A 19,306-nucleotide genomic window follows, 5' to 3' on the forward strand; every position below is an offset into this window, starting at 1 on the left:
TTTTATTACTTCTCTTCAAATCACATTAATCATGGAATGGAAACACACAGCAACAGAACGTACCAGCGTGACTTCAAACACTTTGTTACAGGAAATGTTCAAAATGTCCTCCGTTAGCGAGGATACATGCATCCACCCTCTGTCGCATGGAATCCCTGACGCGCTGATGCAGCCCTGGAGAATGGCGTATTGTATCACAGCCGTCCACAATACGAGCACGAGGAGTCTCTACATTTGGTACCGGGGCTGCGTAGACAAGAGCTTTCAAATGCCCCCATAAATGAAAGCCAAGAGGGTTGAGGTCAGAAGAGCGTGGAGGCCATGGAATTGGTCTGCCTCTACCAATCCATCGGTCACCGAATGTGTTGTTGAGAAGTGTACGAACACTTCGACTGAAATGTGCAGGAGCTCCATTGTGTGTGAACCACATGTTGTGTCGTACTTGTAAAGGCACATGTTCTAGCAGCACAGGTAGAGTATCCCGTATGAAATCATGATAACGTGCTCCATTGAGCGTAGGTGGAAGAACATGGGCCCAACCAAGACATCACCAACAATGCCTGCCCAAACATTCACAGAAAATCTGTGTTGATGACGTGATTGCACAATTGCGTGCGGATTCTCGTCAGCCCACACATGTTGATTGTGAAAATTTACAGTTTGATCACGTTGGAATGAAGCCTCGTCCGTAAAGAGAACATTTGCACTGAAATGAGGATTGACACATTGTTGGATGAACCATTCGCAGAAGTGTACCCGTGGAGGCCAATCAGCTGCTGATAATGCCTGCACACGCTGTACATGGTACGGAAACAACTGGTTCTCCCGTAGCACTCTCCATACAGTGACGTGGTCAACCTTACCTTGTACAGCAGCAACTTCTCTGACGCTGACATTAGGGTTATCGTCAACTGCACGAAGAATTGCCTCGTCCATTGCAGGTGTCCTCGTCGTTCTAGGTCTTCCCCAGTCGCGAGTCATAGGCTGGAATGTTACGTGCTCCCTAAGACGCCGATCTATTGCTTCGAACGTCTTCCTGTCGGGACAACTTCGTTCTGGAAATATGTCTCGATACAAACGTACCCCGCCACGGCTATTGCCTCGTGCTAATCCATACATCAAATGGGCATCTGCCAACTCCGCATTTGTAAACATTGTACTGACTGCAAAACCACGTTCGTGATGAACACTAACCTGTTGATGCTACGTACTGATATGCAGGTGTCCTCGTCGTTCTAGGTCTTCCCCAGTCGCGAGTCATAGGCTGGAATAGAGCAATGAGACGCATGTCAACACAAGCACCGAAGTCAACATTACCTTCCTTCAATTGGGCCAACTGGCGGTGAATCGAGGAAGTACAGTACATACTGACGAAACTAAAATGAGCTCTAACATGGAAATTAAGCGTTTCCGGACACATGTCCACATAACGTATTTTCTTTATTTGTGTTTGAGGAATGTTTCCTGAAAGTTTGGCCGTACCTTTTTGTAACACCCTGTATATAACATATCATGAGGAAACGTTGCCAGCAAATTTCTCGAAAAGTTCTAGGCCGATTTCAATCAAATTTTTACATGGTACTCCAATAAATGTTTGGACGGACATAGGCTACATATTTTAATTTCTGTATTCGGTTCGAGTACATTTTAGAAGTATCCACAAATGTCAAGAATCATTGTATTGAAATATTCTGTAACTGTATGTATAAGGTATGTGTTCTGGCCGGAGGCAGTTCGCTCCGCGCTCTTGTATGTGGAAGTGCTGAATAAACCTTCGTTAAGAGAAGTTAGTGTTGGTTATTCATCTAATTGCACCTTCTTCTACGTGACAATATTCTGGTGGGGACGCTGGGTAACAGAAGTAGTGATAGCACACATTATCGAAAACACAGTGGCTCCCATCAGGGCACGACAGAAGCACCGTTTCAACAGATCGCAATCTATCGGAGACAGAAGAAGAAGAGGACATTTCGGTGACAGTAATCATGTGCCACCACATGAGACATCCTGCCAGGTTCTCTGGTGACGATGGCCACTATCCAAACAAGTGGCTGAAGGTATATGAGCGTATAGCTAAATTTAACAAATGGGATGACACCATGTGTTTGGCTAACGTATTTTTCTACTTGGAAGGCACTGCCAAGCAATGGTATGAGAACAACAAGGAGGAGCTGGGAAGTATTCCAGGTGGAATTGCGCAAGTATTTCGGCGACACTCAACGACAGAAGTACAATGCTGAAGATAAATTAAAGTGCAGGGCACAGAGTCCAGGAGAAACTACAGCATCCTACATTCAAGATGTCTTGGAGCTGTATAAAATAGTGGATCCTAGAATGAAGGAGGAAGATAAGATTGCACATCTCTTGAAGGGTGTTGCTGAGGACATGTATCAACCCCAACTCCTGAAGGAGGTTTCGACAGCAGACGATTTCATAAAATGGTGCCAGTATATCAAGACAATGCATCAGAAAATTATTACAAGCAAGAAGTTCAAACGGCTTCCAAACGTCGTACCGACGTCTGTGATGGAGGAAGGAACTGATTTCACAAGTGTTCTTCGTCAGATAGTGAGAGAGGAAGTTCAGAAGACACTTGGATCACATAGCGAGCAAAAACCCAAGACGCTTCAAGAGGTCATAAGGGAGGAAGTGGGACAGACATTGAACCCAATCTCTCGTCCCTCATTTCCCTTTAAAATGGCGAAAAAGTCGAGACCTAGCCGAAGTTACATTCCTACAATGCCGCATGGGGAACCTGTTTGGGCACCAAGGAAGACTGAAGTCTGGAGGACCCAGGACAACCAACCACTATGGTTCCACTGCGGACGACCGGGACGTGTGGTGCGCTATTGTCGAAAAAGGCGGCGAATACTTGATGACGCCCGTGCCAGAAGACAGCAGACCGATCTTAGCCGACGCCAGCTCCGGGACGACGAAGATGAACAAGAAGATGTGGGTGCAGGACGACGTAGGTCACCATCGCCGCAAGCCATCCGCTGGAGAGGACCCTCCCCAACACGTCAATCGAGGTCTCCATCGCCGTTTAGAAGCTCCAGCCGATCATCTAACCGCCGCAAACTGGAAAACTAAAGGGTGCGACCTTCCTTGGAGGTGAGACCGCCGAAGAGAAAAATCCTCCACCGTCGATCACCACAAAAATGATAGGAAACGACGTCGATATTCTCGTGGATGGCCGACCAGCACAAGCTCTTGTGGACTCTGGAGCATCATATTCAGTCATTTCAGAGAAGTACTGTCGCCAGTTGCAGAAAACAGTATTCGTCGACAGCAAACCATCTCTACTGAAGGTGGCTAATGGGAAATATGTAAAACCTAAAGGAAGATGTGTCATTCGTGTGGGTATAAGTGGCCATACACAGCCCTTAGAATTCATCATCTTACAAGAGTGTAGTCATGATGTCATTCTCGGATGGGACTTTTTGAAAGCTTCTCGGGCTAGACGAGATGAGATACTGTGGACAGGAAGATGCACATCCGAGTGTGTGGGGACTGTGTGCATGGTGAAACGATCAATCCTGCAGTCAGAGCTAGAAAGGTAACTGTCATGTGTCATGCCATGCATCAACCCATGGATCTTGTAGTGGACTGTAAGAGAAGCATACCACTGAAGAATAACTTAGTTATCCCAGCTTCTGTCGTCTCGTTTAAGAACGGATTCAGTGATTTGTGGATAGTTAACTGTCGCCGAGAACCGCAGATCCTTCTCAGACACATGTGAGTAGCAAACGCTGAGCCGTTAATTAAAGAACAGCTGAGCATCACAGAGGCCTTTGTATAACGCTTCTCAAAACACATTCGAAACATTTTACCGCGACCTATTAAAGAAATGTTCTGTGACTGTATATATATCATGTGTGTTCTGGCCGGAGGCAGTTCACTCCGCGCTCTTGTATGTGCAGGTGCTGAATAAAGCTTCGTTAAGTGAAGTTAGTGTTCGTCATTCATCTAATTACGTGACAATATGAATTACGCTAAACGCAGCATGATAGATTCTACAGCCCTGAAATTGAGACTGCCCAGCACAATGCACTTTTGTGAGCCAGTCACAGCCCATGTCACACGATCTTTCCAGCCAATGACAGCAGATATTCAGAGCATAGGACACGTGATGTAGACAGCCAACAGCAACATCGCTGTTCAGCAGTGTGAGCACGCAAATAGGAAAAGTCTTCGGTTTAAATTAATATATATGCAGTATAGCTACAAGAAAAGCTAAGCTTTTACATTTAACACTTGTTGTCAAAATTTTTTTTATTGTTTTTTTCCAAGGGTATGGTTAGGCAGGAGCCAGAGCACAGCTTAAATTGCAGCAGCTGAATATTTCCGACAAGCTCGATCATAAACTTCACTGTTGTACATCGAACATTTCGTATGTCACCTGGCTGAACAAATGTCCCGTCAAGCACTTTGATATTTCAATAGAAAAGCCATTTGCGTGTGGAATTGCTCAAGAAGTCACTTTTTTTTTTGTTAAGCATGATTTTACTTTTTGCCAACTTTATTGAATAATTTGCTATCTATGAAAGAGCTAAAATAAATATGAAAAACGAAACATGAAGCTTGGTCTTCTTTTTTTAGAGCGTGCTATCCTTTAAGATATATCAAACTCAAATGTGCCAATAAAATTTTAAATAATGGCATAATTGGCTGGTCTCCTGGGCGCATAATTTTTCGAAATGGCTGGTCCTCTAAGTGTCAAGTTTTGAATGAAAGTCAATCGCTCCATGATTTCAAAAATTCATCGCAGTTTCTCACACATAATTCGTTTTTGCATAGAAAGAAAGTAACGCTTCTCAAACCACATTCGTAACATTTTCCCGCGACCTGTTGGAAATTTATACAGTATCGACGTCACACTCATGAAACGCAGTTTGTTGTATTGCATAGTCTTCGTCCTTAGACTTCGACACATTTTGCTGTCGGCAGGCGCTTGTGTGTGTATTGTTTTTTTTTAATTGTAAATGGCGCATTTTCTTTGCAATTAAAGTTTTATTTTGGTGTTATTCTCTCGTTTATGTTTTATTACTGCAGTATTATTCTGCAGTAGAGGAGTTACAGTAAAATTCTTTGTTAGAGTACCAGTTCTTACTAATCTAAATTACAAAACTTAATTGAAAACGAAAACAATGAAAAATTCCAAGAATTCTATAAAGTTCGTGGGGTTCTCCCAGATGAAAAGACTCCCGCGTTTTTCCAGTTGTCCCAGGGCATATACACTCAGTTTAAATAACGGCACCCATCTGATGCTCCAAGATGACAACATCTGTGCTGTTCTCCAACAACCTTATTCTGGCCCCCGTAAAGTACTCCAAAATGGAGAACAAACGTTTTCTATCTTTCTACATGGTAAACCGTCAACAATCTCTGACCAGTGCTTCCAGCTAGCTTGGGTGAGGGGGACCAGGAAGAGGTAAACAACCTGCGATCGCTATCTGAGCATCCTTCATCCGTTTCCACTACAAACGACATGGTTCTTCAGTCAGACCATCCTACCCTCAGGGAGGAATTTGACATCTGACTACCATATCCAAGTATCATTCCTGGTGATCCACCCCACTCTCACTGTGGCAGGTCCCTGCACCCTTCTGATTTTCTGAAAGATTACATTCAGGAGATGGATCCCCCTCCTATGCTGTGAGGTACTATCCAAAATTTTCGGAACTGGTGCTGCCACCTGTTGAAAACCATACCTTTAGACTAATGGTTACCATCACCCTCAAAGTAGTTCCCATCCACATGTAAACATCGGTCCCAGTGCTTCTGCCACTGGTCAAACGTTTTCTTTGAGGGTGTTCATAACGACCAGCAATGCTTCTTGAATCCTCTCTAGAGTGTCGAACCAACGGCCTTTCAACTTGAGTTTCAGTTTTGGGAATAGTGAAAAGTCGAAAGGTGCCAAATCGGGTGAGTACGGTGGGTGGGGTACAACCGCCATGTTGTTTTTTTTTGCCAAAAAGGTCCTGGTGAGCAAGGGCGTCTGACAGGGCGCATTGTCGTGATGCCGCAGGCAGTTCCCTTGACGCCAAAGTTCGGCCCGCCGTCGCCGTACGTTTTCACGGAGCTGTCGCAAAATGTCACAGTAGTACACGGAATTCACTGTTTGCTTGGGTGGGACGAATTCTTTGTGCACAATTCCCTTGGTATCAAAGAAAACGATGATCATGCTCTTCACTTTACTCTTCACCTGTCTCGCTTTTTTGGGTCTTGGACAGCCCAGGCTCTTCCCACAGCTCTCGTCACCAATGATAACCAATGACAAGAAGGTTGGATCATCAGATGCGGTCTGACGAAGCTCCATGCACACTTCAACATGCGCTCTTCTGTTCGTAGATCCATTGTAAAATCACCACACACCAAACACGGAGTATTACGGAAATCACTCTGGACATGCAACACGTCCTCCCAGCTGAATGCCTCTCCGCACACTGACTCATCATGGTGCAAAGATCTACTACTCCTACTTTCCAGATGGCAGCACCAGTCCAGAAAATTTTGGATTCCACTTCATGTTCTCTGTACTCGGCACTGGAGGTGCAGATACATACAGAATCAATATGAAGAATTATATGAATTTATGTCTTTGAATATTATAATGTATTTGTTCTTCTCTCTTGTTATTGTCTTGCCATGTCATTGTGTATTAAAGTGAGTGTATCTTATTGTGAACTGATTCATGTGAATAAATTGGTTCAATTCATAGCAACGGTAGCCGCACATTTTTCCACATACTCACCATTATGAAACTCCCACAATAATTTTCCATGCAGCTTGCCACTTATTGGTATAGTTCCCATTACTACTAAGACTGCATGGTTTTTTGGCTTCCACAGTGGCTTTTTTATGCTCATTCTTACATTTAACATAGGTTAGTCTGGCATGGCAAGTCTTCAGAGTATTGTATATACTGAACAACAGCATAATTTGGTTTTTACAATTTGTTATTCGCTTAGCATACCAGGGATCTTGTCTGCATGGAATTTTGGTTGTGAACCCTTCATCAATTATTCTCTATGTCTTTATGGGAACACTGCCTGCATTGTATCTAAAATGCTTTAACAGTGTAGCAGATATTATTTTTGCTGACATATCATTATGTAAAATAGATTGTGTGTCATAACATGAATCAAACCAGTCTCTGTCATCAAGGGACTTACAAAACCTGACAATTTTATCGTCAGTGACAAGTTTGATGATCTCAACTTTTATGGCATGTCAAGTTACATTACTCTTATCAAGAGGGAACCTATTTGTGTTGCAGAATTATAGTCTGAGAATTGAAACACTATCACATCATACGATTTTTCTGTGGTTTTAAAACCGACAAAAATATTGTCAATACATATTTGATTTCTTATGGGCCTATTGTTAATGGAGTGTAAATTGCACTGACTTAATAGATTGTTCAATTCAGTGACACTACATTTATGTGTTGTCATACCAAAATCTACATTAAGATCTCCACCTATTACGATGTCATAATGTATGAATCCAGTTTCTCTAAATATGTCTATCAGAATGCCAAATTTTCCTAAAAATACATTAATGATACTCTTAGGTGATCTACACAATCCAATAAAACAGCCCCTTGGGCATCTTTTGTCACCCTCTAAAGAGACTGCTTTTATTTTATGATCAATTAGTTGTTTAATGTACAATGCTACAGCACACCTATGTTAGTAAATACCCTCTTTAACGCAACTTATGTAAAATCTGAGTTTGCTGTTTTAGTCTGTGGACAGTAACAAGTTTGTGAATATGCTAGGTTTCTCTCATCTCCTTGCCACTGTAGGTTTATACCATAGGAAGCAAGGAGAGGATGCTGTTTGGTGGCCGGTATCCTCATTCTATAACACAACAGCACACATGTATTAACCGAGTTCTTTATTCATAAGACTATTAAACTACTTGCCTTTAACCTAGTTGTTGTGGTACTGGCTCATCTGTAATAGTCCAAGTTAGCCTCACTGCTTGTGAAGTACAAGTCCTGCTGTACATGGTGATCGAGAGGGCATTGGCGGTGGTTGTTTGTGAGTCTGTCATTGCCCTCTCTCCTGATAGTCTCACTTGCTCCGCTGCCTACTATCCATCTTGTCACAGCCTCTTTGCCAACTGGAGTGCTGGCAACAGCCTATGCCGGCAAATCCCCCCCCCCCCCCCCCCCAGAAATGCTGTACCATTGTCATGTAGTGAGGCTGTGAACGACAAAAGGGAGAGAGGCAGGACTCTAGATGTAGAGATGAGCCTGGAGCCGTAGCTGTGGAGGATGGCATTCTCTCAACTATACCCCACCATCTGGCAAAAGGAGCATCCTCCGAAAAACTGCTGCCATGGCAAATGTCCAGGTCTGAGGGCATGTCCTGGGGTGACGGTGGCGATGGAGACGGCATTGATGGGTCCAGATCCATAGGGTCGGCGAATGGGGACGACTGCTCCTCCTGGGGTGCCCTGGTGGCACCATCGGGCGGCGGCAAAGGCCGTGCAGTACCATGAGACCGTGAACCTGGGAGAAGAAAAGCAGCAAAATCACGGGGCAAATGCTGTGTGCGAATTTGGTTCTGGTGGCGTCACTGCAAACCATCGGAACCTGCAACAAAGTACACAAAAGAGCCAATGTGTTCCTGGATCACGCCTCTTTCCCAGTGCCCACAGTTGCCATAAACCCTGAAAATAACAAGATCATGAGTCGGAAAGCGAAATTTGCTAACCATTGGCGGCACTGGATGCTGCAGTGAGTGTAGCAAGTGGAGCAGGGTCCAATGGTGGTGGCCATGCAGAAGTTCCGCCGATGATGGTTCATCTGGAGGGTAGGAGGCGAGTAAGAGTAGCAGCGCTTGTTCCCATGTGTGGGTGGTGCAAAGCTTGGACATCTGTTGTCTGAACGTGTGTACGAAGCATTCTGCTTCTCCGTTGGACTGTGGGTGAAACGGAGTACTTGTTAGATGACGAACGCCATTTCGTTCACAAAACTGTTCAAAATCACCTGAAGTAAACTGTGGTCCCTTGTCCAACACAAGTATTTCTGGCAAATCTTGTATGCAAAATATGGAAGACAAAGCTTGAATGGTGCTGTGTGATATGGTAAAAGCCACAGGCAACACAAATGGGAACTTGCTAAAAGAGTCTATCACTATGAGCCAACGAGTGTTCTAAAATGGTCCTGCAAAGTCAATGTGCACTCGTTGCCATGGGGATCGAGTCTTAGGGCAAGTTGAGAATGTCTGTGGCGGAGCGCGTTGGTTCTCCGCGCATGCGCGACACAGTGACCTAATCTGTCCAATGTGGGCGTCCATGCCCTGCCAAGTATAGTGCCGGCACGCTAACTGTTTAGTGCGAACAATTCCCCAATGTCCTTGGTGGAGCAACGGCAACACATCCTTTTGCAACACTTTTGAAGTAAGCACACGCGATTGTCCACTGTCATTTTGAACTAGAATCACATCTTGCTGTGAAATGAAATGAAATGATCGTATAGCATTGTTCGTCGGGAAGTTCGGCCGCCGTATTGCAAGTCCTTTTTAGTTGACGCCACTTCGGCAACTTGCGAGTCAATGATGATGAAATGATGATGAAAGACACACAACACTCACTCATCACGAAGCAGAGAAAATCCCCGCCGGGAATCGAACCCGGGACCTCATGCGCGGGAAGCGAGAATGCTACCGCAAGACCACAAGCTGCGGACACATCTTGTTGTACCAAAAGGTTATGCTGATGAGCAAAGCGTCAGTGCAAAACTAAGTTCTGGTTTACTGTTCAATGAGCGAGACCAAGACATGCGATCGTAATGCAACAAAATCTTGAGATATGGGTCTACTTCCATGGCCTGTGCAAATTTTCTGTAGGGCAAGGGAAAAGATTCCAGCAATTCACAGACCTGCGCATCGATTTGGCAACAAGATGCGGCAGATGCATCAAAATCCGGGTCTGGGCCGATCGGAAGGCGAGATAGAGCATCTGCATTGCCAAACTTTGCCGTAGGTCTGTAAACAATTTCATACCGATACTGTGAAACCAACAAAGCCCATCGTTGCAATTTTTAATTACTGCGAGTAGGAACCAGATTTGAAGGATGAAACAAGGACTGCAAAGGTTTGTGATCTGTCACTAAATAAAACCTGCGACCATACAAATAGTGATGGAATTTTGTCACACCATTTTCCAATTTGAGAGTAATTACACTGAGTTCGAGTTAACAACTTTGAGCCAAAAGCAATAGGTCTATCTTGTGCACCAATTCTGTGTGATTCTGTAGGAATAAGCGCTGACTTGCAAGACTGACGGCTTGTCAGGGTCAAAATGCACTAAATATCTGCCATCAAGCAAAGAATTTTTGAGTTTCCGAAATGCATCTTGACACTCTCCTGTCCACACAAAATGTACATTTTTGTGACACAAGCGATACAATTGAGCCGCGATCTGAGCGGCATTCGGTATGAACTGAATGTAGTATTTCATCTTGCCAAGTACTGGCTGCAGTTCAGACACATTGCGAGGAACAGGCAGGTCATGGATTGCAAGCAAATGAGATTGGAGGCACTGCACCCCCTAACTGTTTATCACATGACCTAAGTGCTATAGCTTAGTTTGAAAAAAGGCACACTTTTTGGGACGACACTTGAGTCCTGCTTCTGACAACACTCGAAAAAGAGTATGGAGTATGCAAATTGGCAATGTGTCCCTCTGGCGTATGACCTGAGACGACAATATCATCAAGATAGTTTGAAATAAATGGAACTTTTGCAGTCAGCTGTTCCAAGTAAGGTTGAAAAATGGTGGGTGTGGAAGCGCTGCTGAAAAGCAAACGCAAATACTTGAACAGTCCAAAGTGTGTATTTATAACAAACACTTTCTATGATTCTTCATCCAATGGAATTTGCAAGTAGGCATCACACAAACCTATTTTAGAAAAGTAGCGTTCTGCACCAAGTCTGTCCATGGGTTTCTCAGGGTGAGGTAATGTACAAGTGTCAACAACTAGACTTTAAGTTAACACAAATGGCCGGGCAGATTGGCCGCACGTTTAGAGGCGTCATGTCACGGACTGCACGGCCCCTCCCGCCGGAGGTTTGAGTCCATCCCCGGGTATGGGTGTGTGTGTAGTTTTTGGCATAAGTCAGTTTAAGTTAGTTTAAGTAGTGTGTATGTCTAGGGACCGATGATCTGAGCAGTTTCATCCCTAAAGAATTCACACACATTTGAATATTTTTGAACACAAATGCGAATGCGACCAGAAGGCTTAGGCAACAAAATGAGAGGACTTGCCCATTGATTAGCTTGAATGGGAGCAATTAGACCACTATCTTGCAAATCTTTCAATTGAGTGGCCGCTTTGTCTCTTAAAGTATTTGGGACAGGGTGGGTCCCAGAACAACTTAGGCTTTCAATGTGACATGCACTACAAAGTTATTAGCTTTTCCCATTCCTTATGAAAGTAGTTTAGGAAATTCTTTAAGCAAGCTAGCGACACTGTTCTTTTGGTGCAAATGCTGATATGGAAAGTACATTCTCATGGATGATAAGTCCAAACAAATCAAAGGCATCTAAACCGAGAATGTTCCCAGTGTCTCTCGATTTCAACACAGTGAAATTCGCTGTCCTAGTGTGAGATTTGTAAGTGACATGCAAACTACACTGTCCACACACTGGAATTTCCTGTCCGTTGTAAGCAATGAGGTGCTTGCTAGATTTAGCCTAACTGTTCATACGTGGCATCATTAAGCAAAGTTACTGCAGTGCCTGGGTCTAACTGAAAGTTCACATGATGCCCAGCAATTGGTAGTGAGACAAATAGTTTGTTAGAACGTCATTGCGCAGCACTAGGGCGAGAAGGAGGCACAAGTTTAATCTTACTTTTGTCAGAACTTGTTTTCGGTTTGGAAAACACAACGTTCACTGCGGGTGCATGAGCCTCTTTTTTCTGAGAATGGGCAAAATTGGCGTTTTCATACCGTTGCAGTCAAACTGCTGGGACGTGGCCTTTTTTCCCTCACGTGCAACACGCTGCATTACGTGATGGGCAACCCTGTCTTTTATGGCGAACAAAACATTTAGAGCAAGATTTCACTAAGTTCACAGGTCTGCTTATCTGTCTATGTGGCTGTCAGCGGTATATGCTCTAGTTGTTGTGGCTGCTGGGGGCAGTCACAAACAAGGAGCGACTCGATCCGACAAGTCGGGTCCTGATCAAACTTATCGGCCGTTATGGCATGCAAATCATATTGCTCTAAGATTTGCAACTTTTCTGGAAGTGAAGGATCAGAGTACTTCAGAATCTGTTCCTGATTCTACTATCTGGGACACAGAATGTTACTGCATACCTAATCATTAAATAACTGTAGAAATTGCCACAACTACAATTAAATTTACACTTCCTAGCCATGCCAGTTAATTCTGTACATCACTGATGGTACATCTGTTCCGGCTTTTCCTGCAAGCGAAAAAACTGATATCTGGCTGCAGCTACTTGGATTACTTGGTCATAGCTGAGCCTTCAGGAGACGCAGCTGGGAATAATTTTTGTATAAACCTGAACACTGGGGACCCCATGATCGAATGAAAGTATTGTAGCTTTACAGTACCACAAACTCGATTAACTTCACAATATGCTTGGAATTGTGTCAGGCATTCACTCCATTCCTCTTCTATGTCATTAAATTGCCAGAATGTTGGTATGCTGGTCAGCGGCACTTGTTGGGCTGGTCGGTTGGGCGATGCAGCTTGTGCAGTGAGCAGTTGTTGTACTGTTGTCAGCAAGGTAGCAATTTGTTAGTTCTGAAACTGAAAAGCTTGTGATAGATCTATCATATTGACCATCTGCAGCTGTGGCGTGGGGGCAGAGGGTGGAGGGGGTGTGGTAGCCATGGTTTACACAAATATGTTATAGCAAAAAGCAAGCAAAGCCTCTGAAAAGAGAAATTTGATTAGGTCTGCGGACCCACTCCTGGAATACATACAAGAACATAAAATCACATTATCAAATAGAAGCAAGCTAAAACACAAGAGAAGCAAGCAAAATCTGTACTGAATTATACTCATCACCAGTTCTGTCATTTCGTTGTCACTGGAGGCTCGTACCATGGGAAGCAAGGAAAAAATGTTTGGTGGATGGTATCCACATTCTATAAAATAACAGCACACAGGTATCGACAGGGTTCTTTATTCATAAGAATAAGAGATTACATATCTTTGAGCTAGTTGTTGTGGTACAAGTTTTTTGTAATAGTCCACGTTAGCCTCACTGCTGGTGAAGTACAAGTCCTGCTGTACACATAACTCTGGTCGCTATGTGCTGCCTGAGACTGAGACTGTACTTACACCTGCGACTGTCTGCGACTGCAAATGACTGGGCTGTGACTGATGACTTGACACGATGACTCACTGTATAACTGATTGGGCTCTCCGGTCTGCGGCGGCGATCTAAATACTGGCGGTCGAGACGGCGTTGGTGGCGGGTTGTTAATGAGTCTGTTGTTGCCCTCTCTCCTGATAGGCTCACTTGCTATAGCGCCTACTGTCGATCTTGTCACAGCCTCTTTGCCAATCGGAGTGCTGGCGACAGCTTTCGCTAGCACACTAGGAATATTTTGTTTCAAATTATTACTAACTTATTGATCTAAACTTGCAACTACACTGAGTCTGTTAATTGATATTTATCAAAACCCGAATATACCTACATAAACAAAGTGTATCTTGCAGTTTACAAATTTATACTTGGCAAATTGGCCAGCTATTTTTGATAAACACATTAATTGGAATTCATACACATGGTAAGAATACTTTTTGTTCTTTATTTTGACTGTGATTAACTGATATGTAATATATACTATTGTTTTATGGAAATTTGCAAATTACTTCGGAATTCTTAATGAAATTATATCCATGACAACATAAAATTTTAAAGCATTATTTTCGTTATTTTTCTATGTATGTGAGTTAATTTTGTTACAGACTTTTAATTGCTGTTTCTTAAAATTTGTAAATTCTGATTGAAAATGATTTTGCAAATCATATAAATACTACCAGTTTTCATACAACAGAGAGTCAGTTTGTTACCAATTATCAGCAGCACAGCATGTAGAACTTTGCTTGCAAATTTTTCTCTGCCAAATATCTAGCGTGTGACTAAAGCAATTTTGTGGAAAATCTGTACCTGGAATTTATTTTGTAAATTACATGATTAGTTTTGCATACACAGCAACACAGCTCAAGAACTCAGGAGTATTTGCAGGGAAGCTACATCTCAAGAATAAAGATCTACAAGTTATGTATATGTCACAAACATTTTGGTGACAATATTTCATCTCTAAATTAATGAACAGTTCTGCATTTTTCAGTTCAGTCAATTTGTTGAGACAGTTGCATCTCAGCTGGTGGAGGCCCATTCTTTAAATTCTTGTGGTTCACTTTGTCATTGTGGCTGTGAAACTTGATATAACGTTTGGCATAAACTTTCAACTTTTACAAGACTGCAAATATTTCATTTATTAGCAATCCGTATTACACACATCCAAAACCACACTAACTTCCTCATTGTCAGCAGTTCCATTTAAATATTTTAATGTGGTGGAGGAGATCAGATGTGTATAAGTGTGTACACGTGTTAATTCATGTTGAGTTCCGGGTACAATAATTGGTTGCAAAAAGTGCTGTGCCTGACTTTGGATATGGACAGACCCAGCTGGCAAAAAGTGTACACAGAAAAGAGTGAACCATCGCCAGACCATGAATTTTTGTCATGTGAGTACATTTATAAATTGTCTTTCCTTTCTCTGGTTTCAGTGATTAAAGAATTTGATAGTAGGAAGTGATTTCACTGTCCATACCTTATAGTTAGTTAGAGAATACTGCGTGTGACATTTCTGAAGAAATTTATTAGTGAAAGAGTTTTTGCGTGATTTTTTTTTTATAACGAGTTTCGCCAATATGTCTGAAAGTAATTTAGACCAAATACGCGTGATGACCGTATCTGTATGTCAGCTACACACATCGCCTCCAACATTAAATTTTCCAGATCAGAATCAGGGATATACATCCAGCAGTTTACCATCACTATTTCAAAGTTTTCAGCAGATAGGATAGCCAGTTAATCTAATTGAACAGTTGGTTCAAATGGCTCTGAGGACTATGGGACTTAACTTCTGAGGTCATCAGTCTCCTAGAACTTAGAACTACTTAAACCTAACTAACCTAAGGACATCACACACATCCATGCCAGAGATAGGATTCGAACCTGCAACCGTGGCGGTCGCGCGGTTCCAGACTGTAGCGCCTAGAACCGCTCGGCCACCTCGGCCACCAATTGTACAGCTCTCTCAGCTACTAGATATATCAGAATAAAATAGAAAAATGTATAATAATTTTAAAAATGTTTGTAAAAATATGGACCAAAAATTTAAAACAGTAGATGTAATGTGCAAAAAATAAAATAATAGCCTAAAGTGAATTAAGTAGGTTACTGTTGCAGCAAATAAAATATTAGATGCTACTAATGAACTAGTACATGTTGTAGAGTTGGAGTTTGATTGTCTGAAGAAATTCATACATGTTGAATTAAAATTGGTTAATGATCGAAAATACTGTCATTGACGAGTTAAGTAGGAGAAAATCCGATTTCAAAACAATTCAAAACTATACTGTAGTAATTATACTCAGGAAAAATTAAATTCAGTGCTTGTTACAGACAAACTGCTTCCATTAACAATAGAGTTTACACAGTTGCTCAAAATCTTCAAACAGTCAACGCCAGTGTAGGCGGGTTGGAAACAAATATGTTTAGTAGCACTTATGGTAGCGGCAGCATGTTTGTAAGTAATTGTAATAGTGTTACACTGAGTATTTTCTCACGAGATTTTAAATTGCATCCCATGGATTTTATATACCAGTGCAAGAACAGCTTCACATCTAGTATGCCAGAAACGCTTAAAATTAGATCAGTGAAGTGTTTTCTGGATGGAGAAGCTTTCCATTGGGCTAAAAAGCATGTCATCTCAGAAATTACTTTTGCCAATTTTTAAAGATTATTTTTAACAAATTTTGGTCAGTAAATAAACAGGTCAGACTTTAGATACAATTTCTAAATGGTAGGAGATGTCGTGAAAGAAATATGATGATGTGCGAATTTTGTGGAAGACAGCTTAGGACATTAGTGCACCTTGAAAGGCCATTAGATTAGCTCATACATACTGACGCACTGAAATGGAGCTTGCCTTACTGTGTACAATGGGGTCTGGTCTGTGGGCCAGACGATTTGGTAGAAGAATTTCTTAAATATTTTGACAAACTGGATCGTTCCTGGAAAAATGATGACAGATGACAGGTCAAATAACAGCCACAGTCATAGAGTGCACCAATTTCAACGTGTGTGTGTGTGTGTGTGTGTGTGTGTGTGTGTGTGTGTGTGTGTGTGTGTGTGGAGGGGGGGGGTCCTGTCAACATCATAAAAACAATAGGCACAATAATAATAATAATAATAATAATAATAATAGAGGAAATAACAGTTATAATAACTATTACACTCAGAATGGGAATAATGACAATATTAGTAATAAACACAAAAATAACGAGAGTAATAATAGGGAGAGGAGAAATGACAACAGATCAAGCAAGAATAGTAATAACAGTCAGGAAAACAGACAACCACCTCACTGGATGCCTGTCAGTTTGAGGTGAGAAGAACTGCTAGAAACTGGGCTAAGAGGAGAAGAGGTAGATGTAGTTCAGATTACAGATACTGCAGCAGACACAATAGTGATTACTGGGTAAACACAGTCAATTCAGGGAATGAATTTTGGGACTGCACGCTACAAGAGATGAGCAAAGATGACAGAATAGTAGGAAATCAGTTTGAACTGACTAGTCTTCTTGATGATCAGTGTGTCTTTAAAAATGATGTTGTATGTAATGATTTTGATAAATATTGTTTAGCCAGTTTGTTGTGTGATGATGTAGTGTCAGTCTTATCTGAGGTAGATGTGGCAGAAGCTGATAATCTTGTACCTAAAGAGAATGATAACTTGATAACTGATTCTGCCTGTATGTCTGCCGGCACAAACACAAGTGATATTGATGATGATTTAGCTGTAAAGAGTTTCGAAGTAGAATCAGATGTTCATATTGATGATAGTAATAATATTGATTATTTTGATGATGATTTTAGTAGATGTGATAATACTACTTATGTTGTTGCTGATCCATTCCTCTGTGGTGAATTAGACGGTATGATTTTTGTAGGAATGTTGGATGATGAAGTAAATTGAAAGATTATATAACTTGATGATGATACTTTGATGTTAGTAGAGAAGGTGCCTGAGAGTCAACTAATCCCCATTAATGTCAGTGAGACCTTACACAGCTGCAGTAATAAAAATGAGAAAATTAGGCAGACCAGTGACAACATGCTTGAAGTTTTGAACAGATCAAATTATGCTGAAGTTAATTGTAATACTGTTTGTGATACATATTTTAATTTCGCTACTAATGTTAAACACACACAAACATCTTCTAATACTTTAGATACAGGCAGTCAGATTCTTCCACTTAGTCAACTCACATACACATTTGAGAGTGATTTGTCAGTTTTAGAAGATACACAATTAAGTTGTAAGTTGTCACTGAGAGTGATACAACCTACAGCAGCTAGTGAACTACAGCTGAACACTGATTTAAATTTTAAGGAGATTGAAGATGATTTACTAGCAGAAGATGAAAATATTGATAAACATAAGATACCTGGTAGCCCATACATTGAGACTTCTATTGTTACTTGGAAAAGCATTTGTTTAGTAGATACTGGTAGTCCTGTTCGTGTTTTTTTATTTCTGTTAAGTTCAGAGATAGATGGAACAACACTGAATGTTATACAGGCTTTCCTATCACCAATATTAGAATTAAAGGAGCCACAGGAAAATTTAGTAAACTGATTAGTAGACAGGCTTTAATTTCATTCAGTTGATAATTTTACTTTTGAACAAGGTCGTCTAGTGGTAGCTGGTCTGAATGAACACATTTTGTTAGTGAAGGACTGGATAGTTAAAGCCAGTTTCAGTTTTGACTGGGAAAATTATGAATCAATTAAGTGGTGTTGAAGTTTTTGATGATAGAAATTACATTGAGCAGGATGATGAGTTTTATAACAACCATTTGTTTTATGACAGCTTTTCACATTTAGTTCCAGATAAAATAAACACAGCAGATAATTTGAGTATCACAAAAAAGAGATGATTTAGATAAAGATTTGTGGAATTACTGTGAAATCTTTAGTGAGAAGTCAGGTAGAGTGACAGACTATATGTGTAGACTGAAACTGACACAACATGATCCTTTTTTCATCAAATCCTGTGATGTTCCCATTTGAAAAAGAAAAATAGTCAAAGAGAATTACAGAAATGGAGGATAGTAGAAACGCGCTGTGGACAGTGTAACAATCCACTGGTTATAGCTGCAAAAGTCACTACAGAACTGAAAGTCGCACCCATCAACTCTCAGCACCAAATTGTGCAGCAATTTAAGAAAGTCATTGGCTTGGATGAGTCTTGTTTCACACTGTTTCCAACTTCTGGCTCAGTTTACGTCCAAGTAGTGAAACATGGTAGGCGTTCAGTGATGATTTAGGCAGCAACATTGTGGAACTCCATGAGACTCATAGTTACTTTGCAAAGTCGCATAACTGCCAAGGACTGTGTGACCATTTTGATTGATCAGGTCAGTCCCATGGTACATTTGTTTGTCCCCAAACAGTGATGCCATGTACTGAGACGACAGAACCCCTGTTTGATATACAGGATTGGTTTTGTGATCACGAGCAGGAATTGTAGCATCTCCCCTGACTACCATAGTTACCAGGTGTAATTGATATTGAGTCGTCGTGGTCTGCTTTGGAGAGGAGGGTGCGTAATCGCTATCCACCTCCATCATTGTTACCCGAACGTGCAACTATTTTGCAGGTTTGGTATAAGATTCCTTTGAAAACTATACAGCACCCGTGTCTATAGATTCCAAGGTATCTGGAATCTGTTTTGAATGCCAGCTGCTTTCCTACCACCTGTCAGGCATGGTAATATGTTGTGTTTTTATTGTTTTCATATTTTTGTCCTCCCACTGTATATAAGGCCGAATATGGATCGACTGACAGGGTTAGCTTCGCTTTAGATTCACAGAAATGTTAGTGTTAAGACGGACCCTGTAACTGAGAGGTGCGCCATAGTGAGAAATTAATGCGCCGCATTAACATATAAGACAATCTTTCGATCGCTGTTGTTCTTTAATTTAAGTATGATAAATTTCTGAA

At 41.6% G+C, this 19,306-nt stretch overlaps 1 protein-coding gene across 6 annotated transcripts in view; it reads right to left on the bottom strand.

The window, feature by feature from the left end:
- Positions 1-7,887: 7,887 nt before the first annotated feature.
- LOC124805348 (phosphomevalonate kinase) overlaps positions 7,888-19,306 on the bottom strand; it is a 78,806-nt gene continuing 67,387 nt past the window's right edge. For 5 of the 6 annotated variants that reach the window (XM_047265877.1, XM_047265874.1, XM_047265878.1 and 2 more), the window contains one exon: positions 7,888-8,521. In XM_047265877.1, the coding sequence (XP_047121833.1) occupies positions 8,082-8,521 (440 nt within the window). In that variant the 3' untranslated portion in view covers positions 7,888-8,081. The remainder of the gene's footprint in view (positions 8,522-19,306) is intronic. The other variant, XR_007017446.1, reaches the window with a different exon arrangement.

Source organism: Schistocerca piceifrons, chromosome 7 (genome assembly GCF_021461385.2).
Source record: "Schistocerca piceifrons isolate TAMUIC-IGC-003096 chromosome 7, iqSchPice1.1, whole genome shotgun sequence".
NCBI lineage: Eukaryota > Metazoa > Arthropoda > Insecta > Orthoptera > Acrididae > Schistocerca > Schistocerca piceifrons.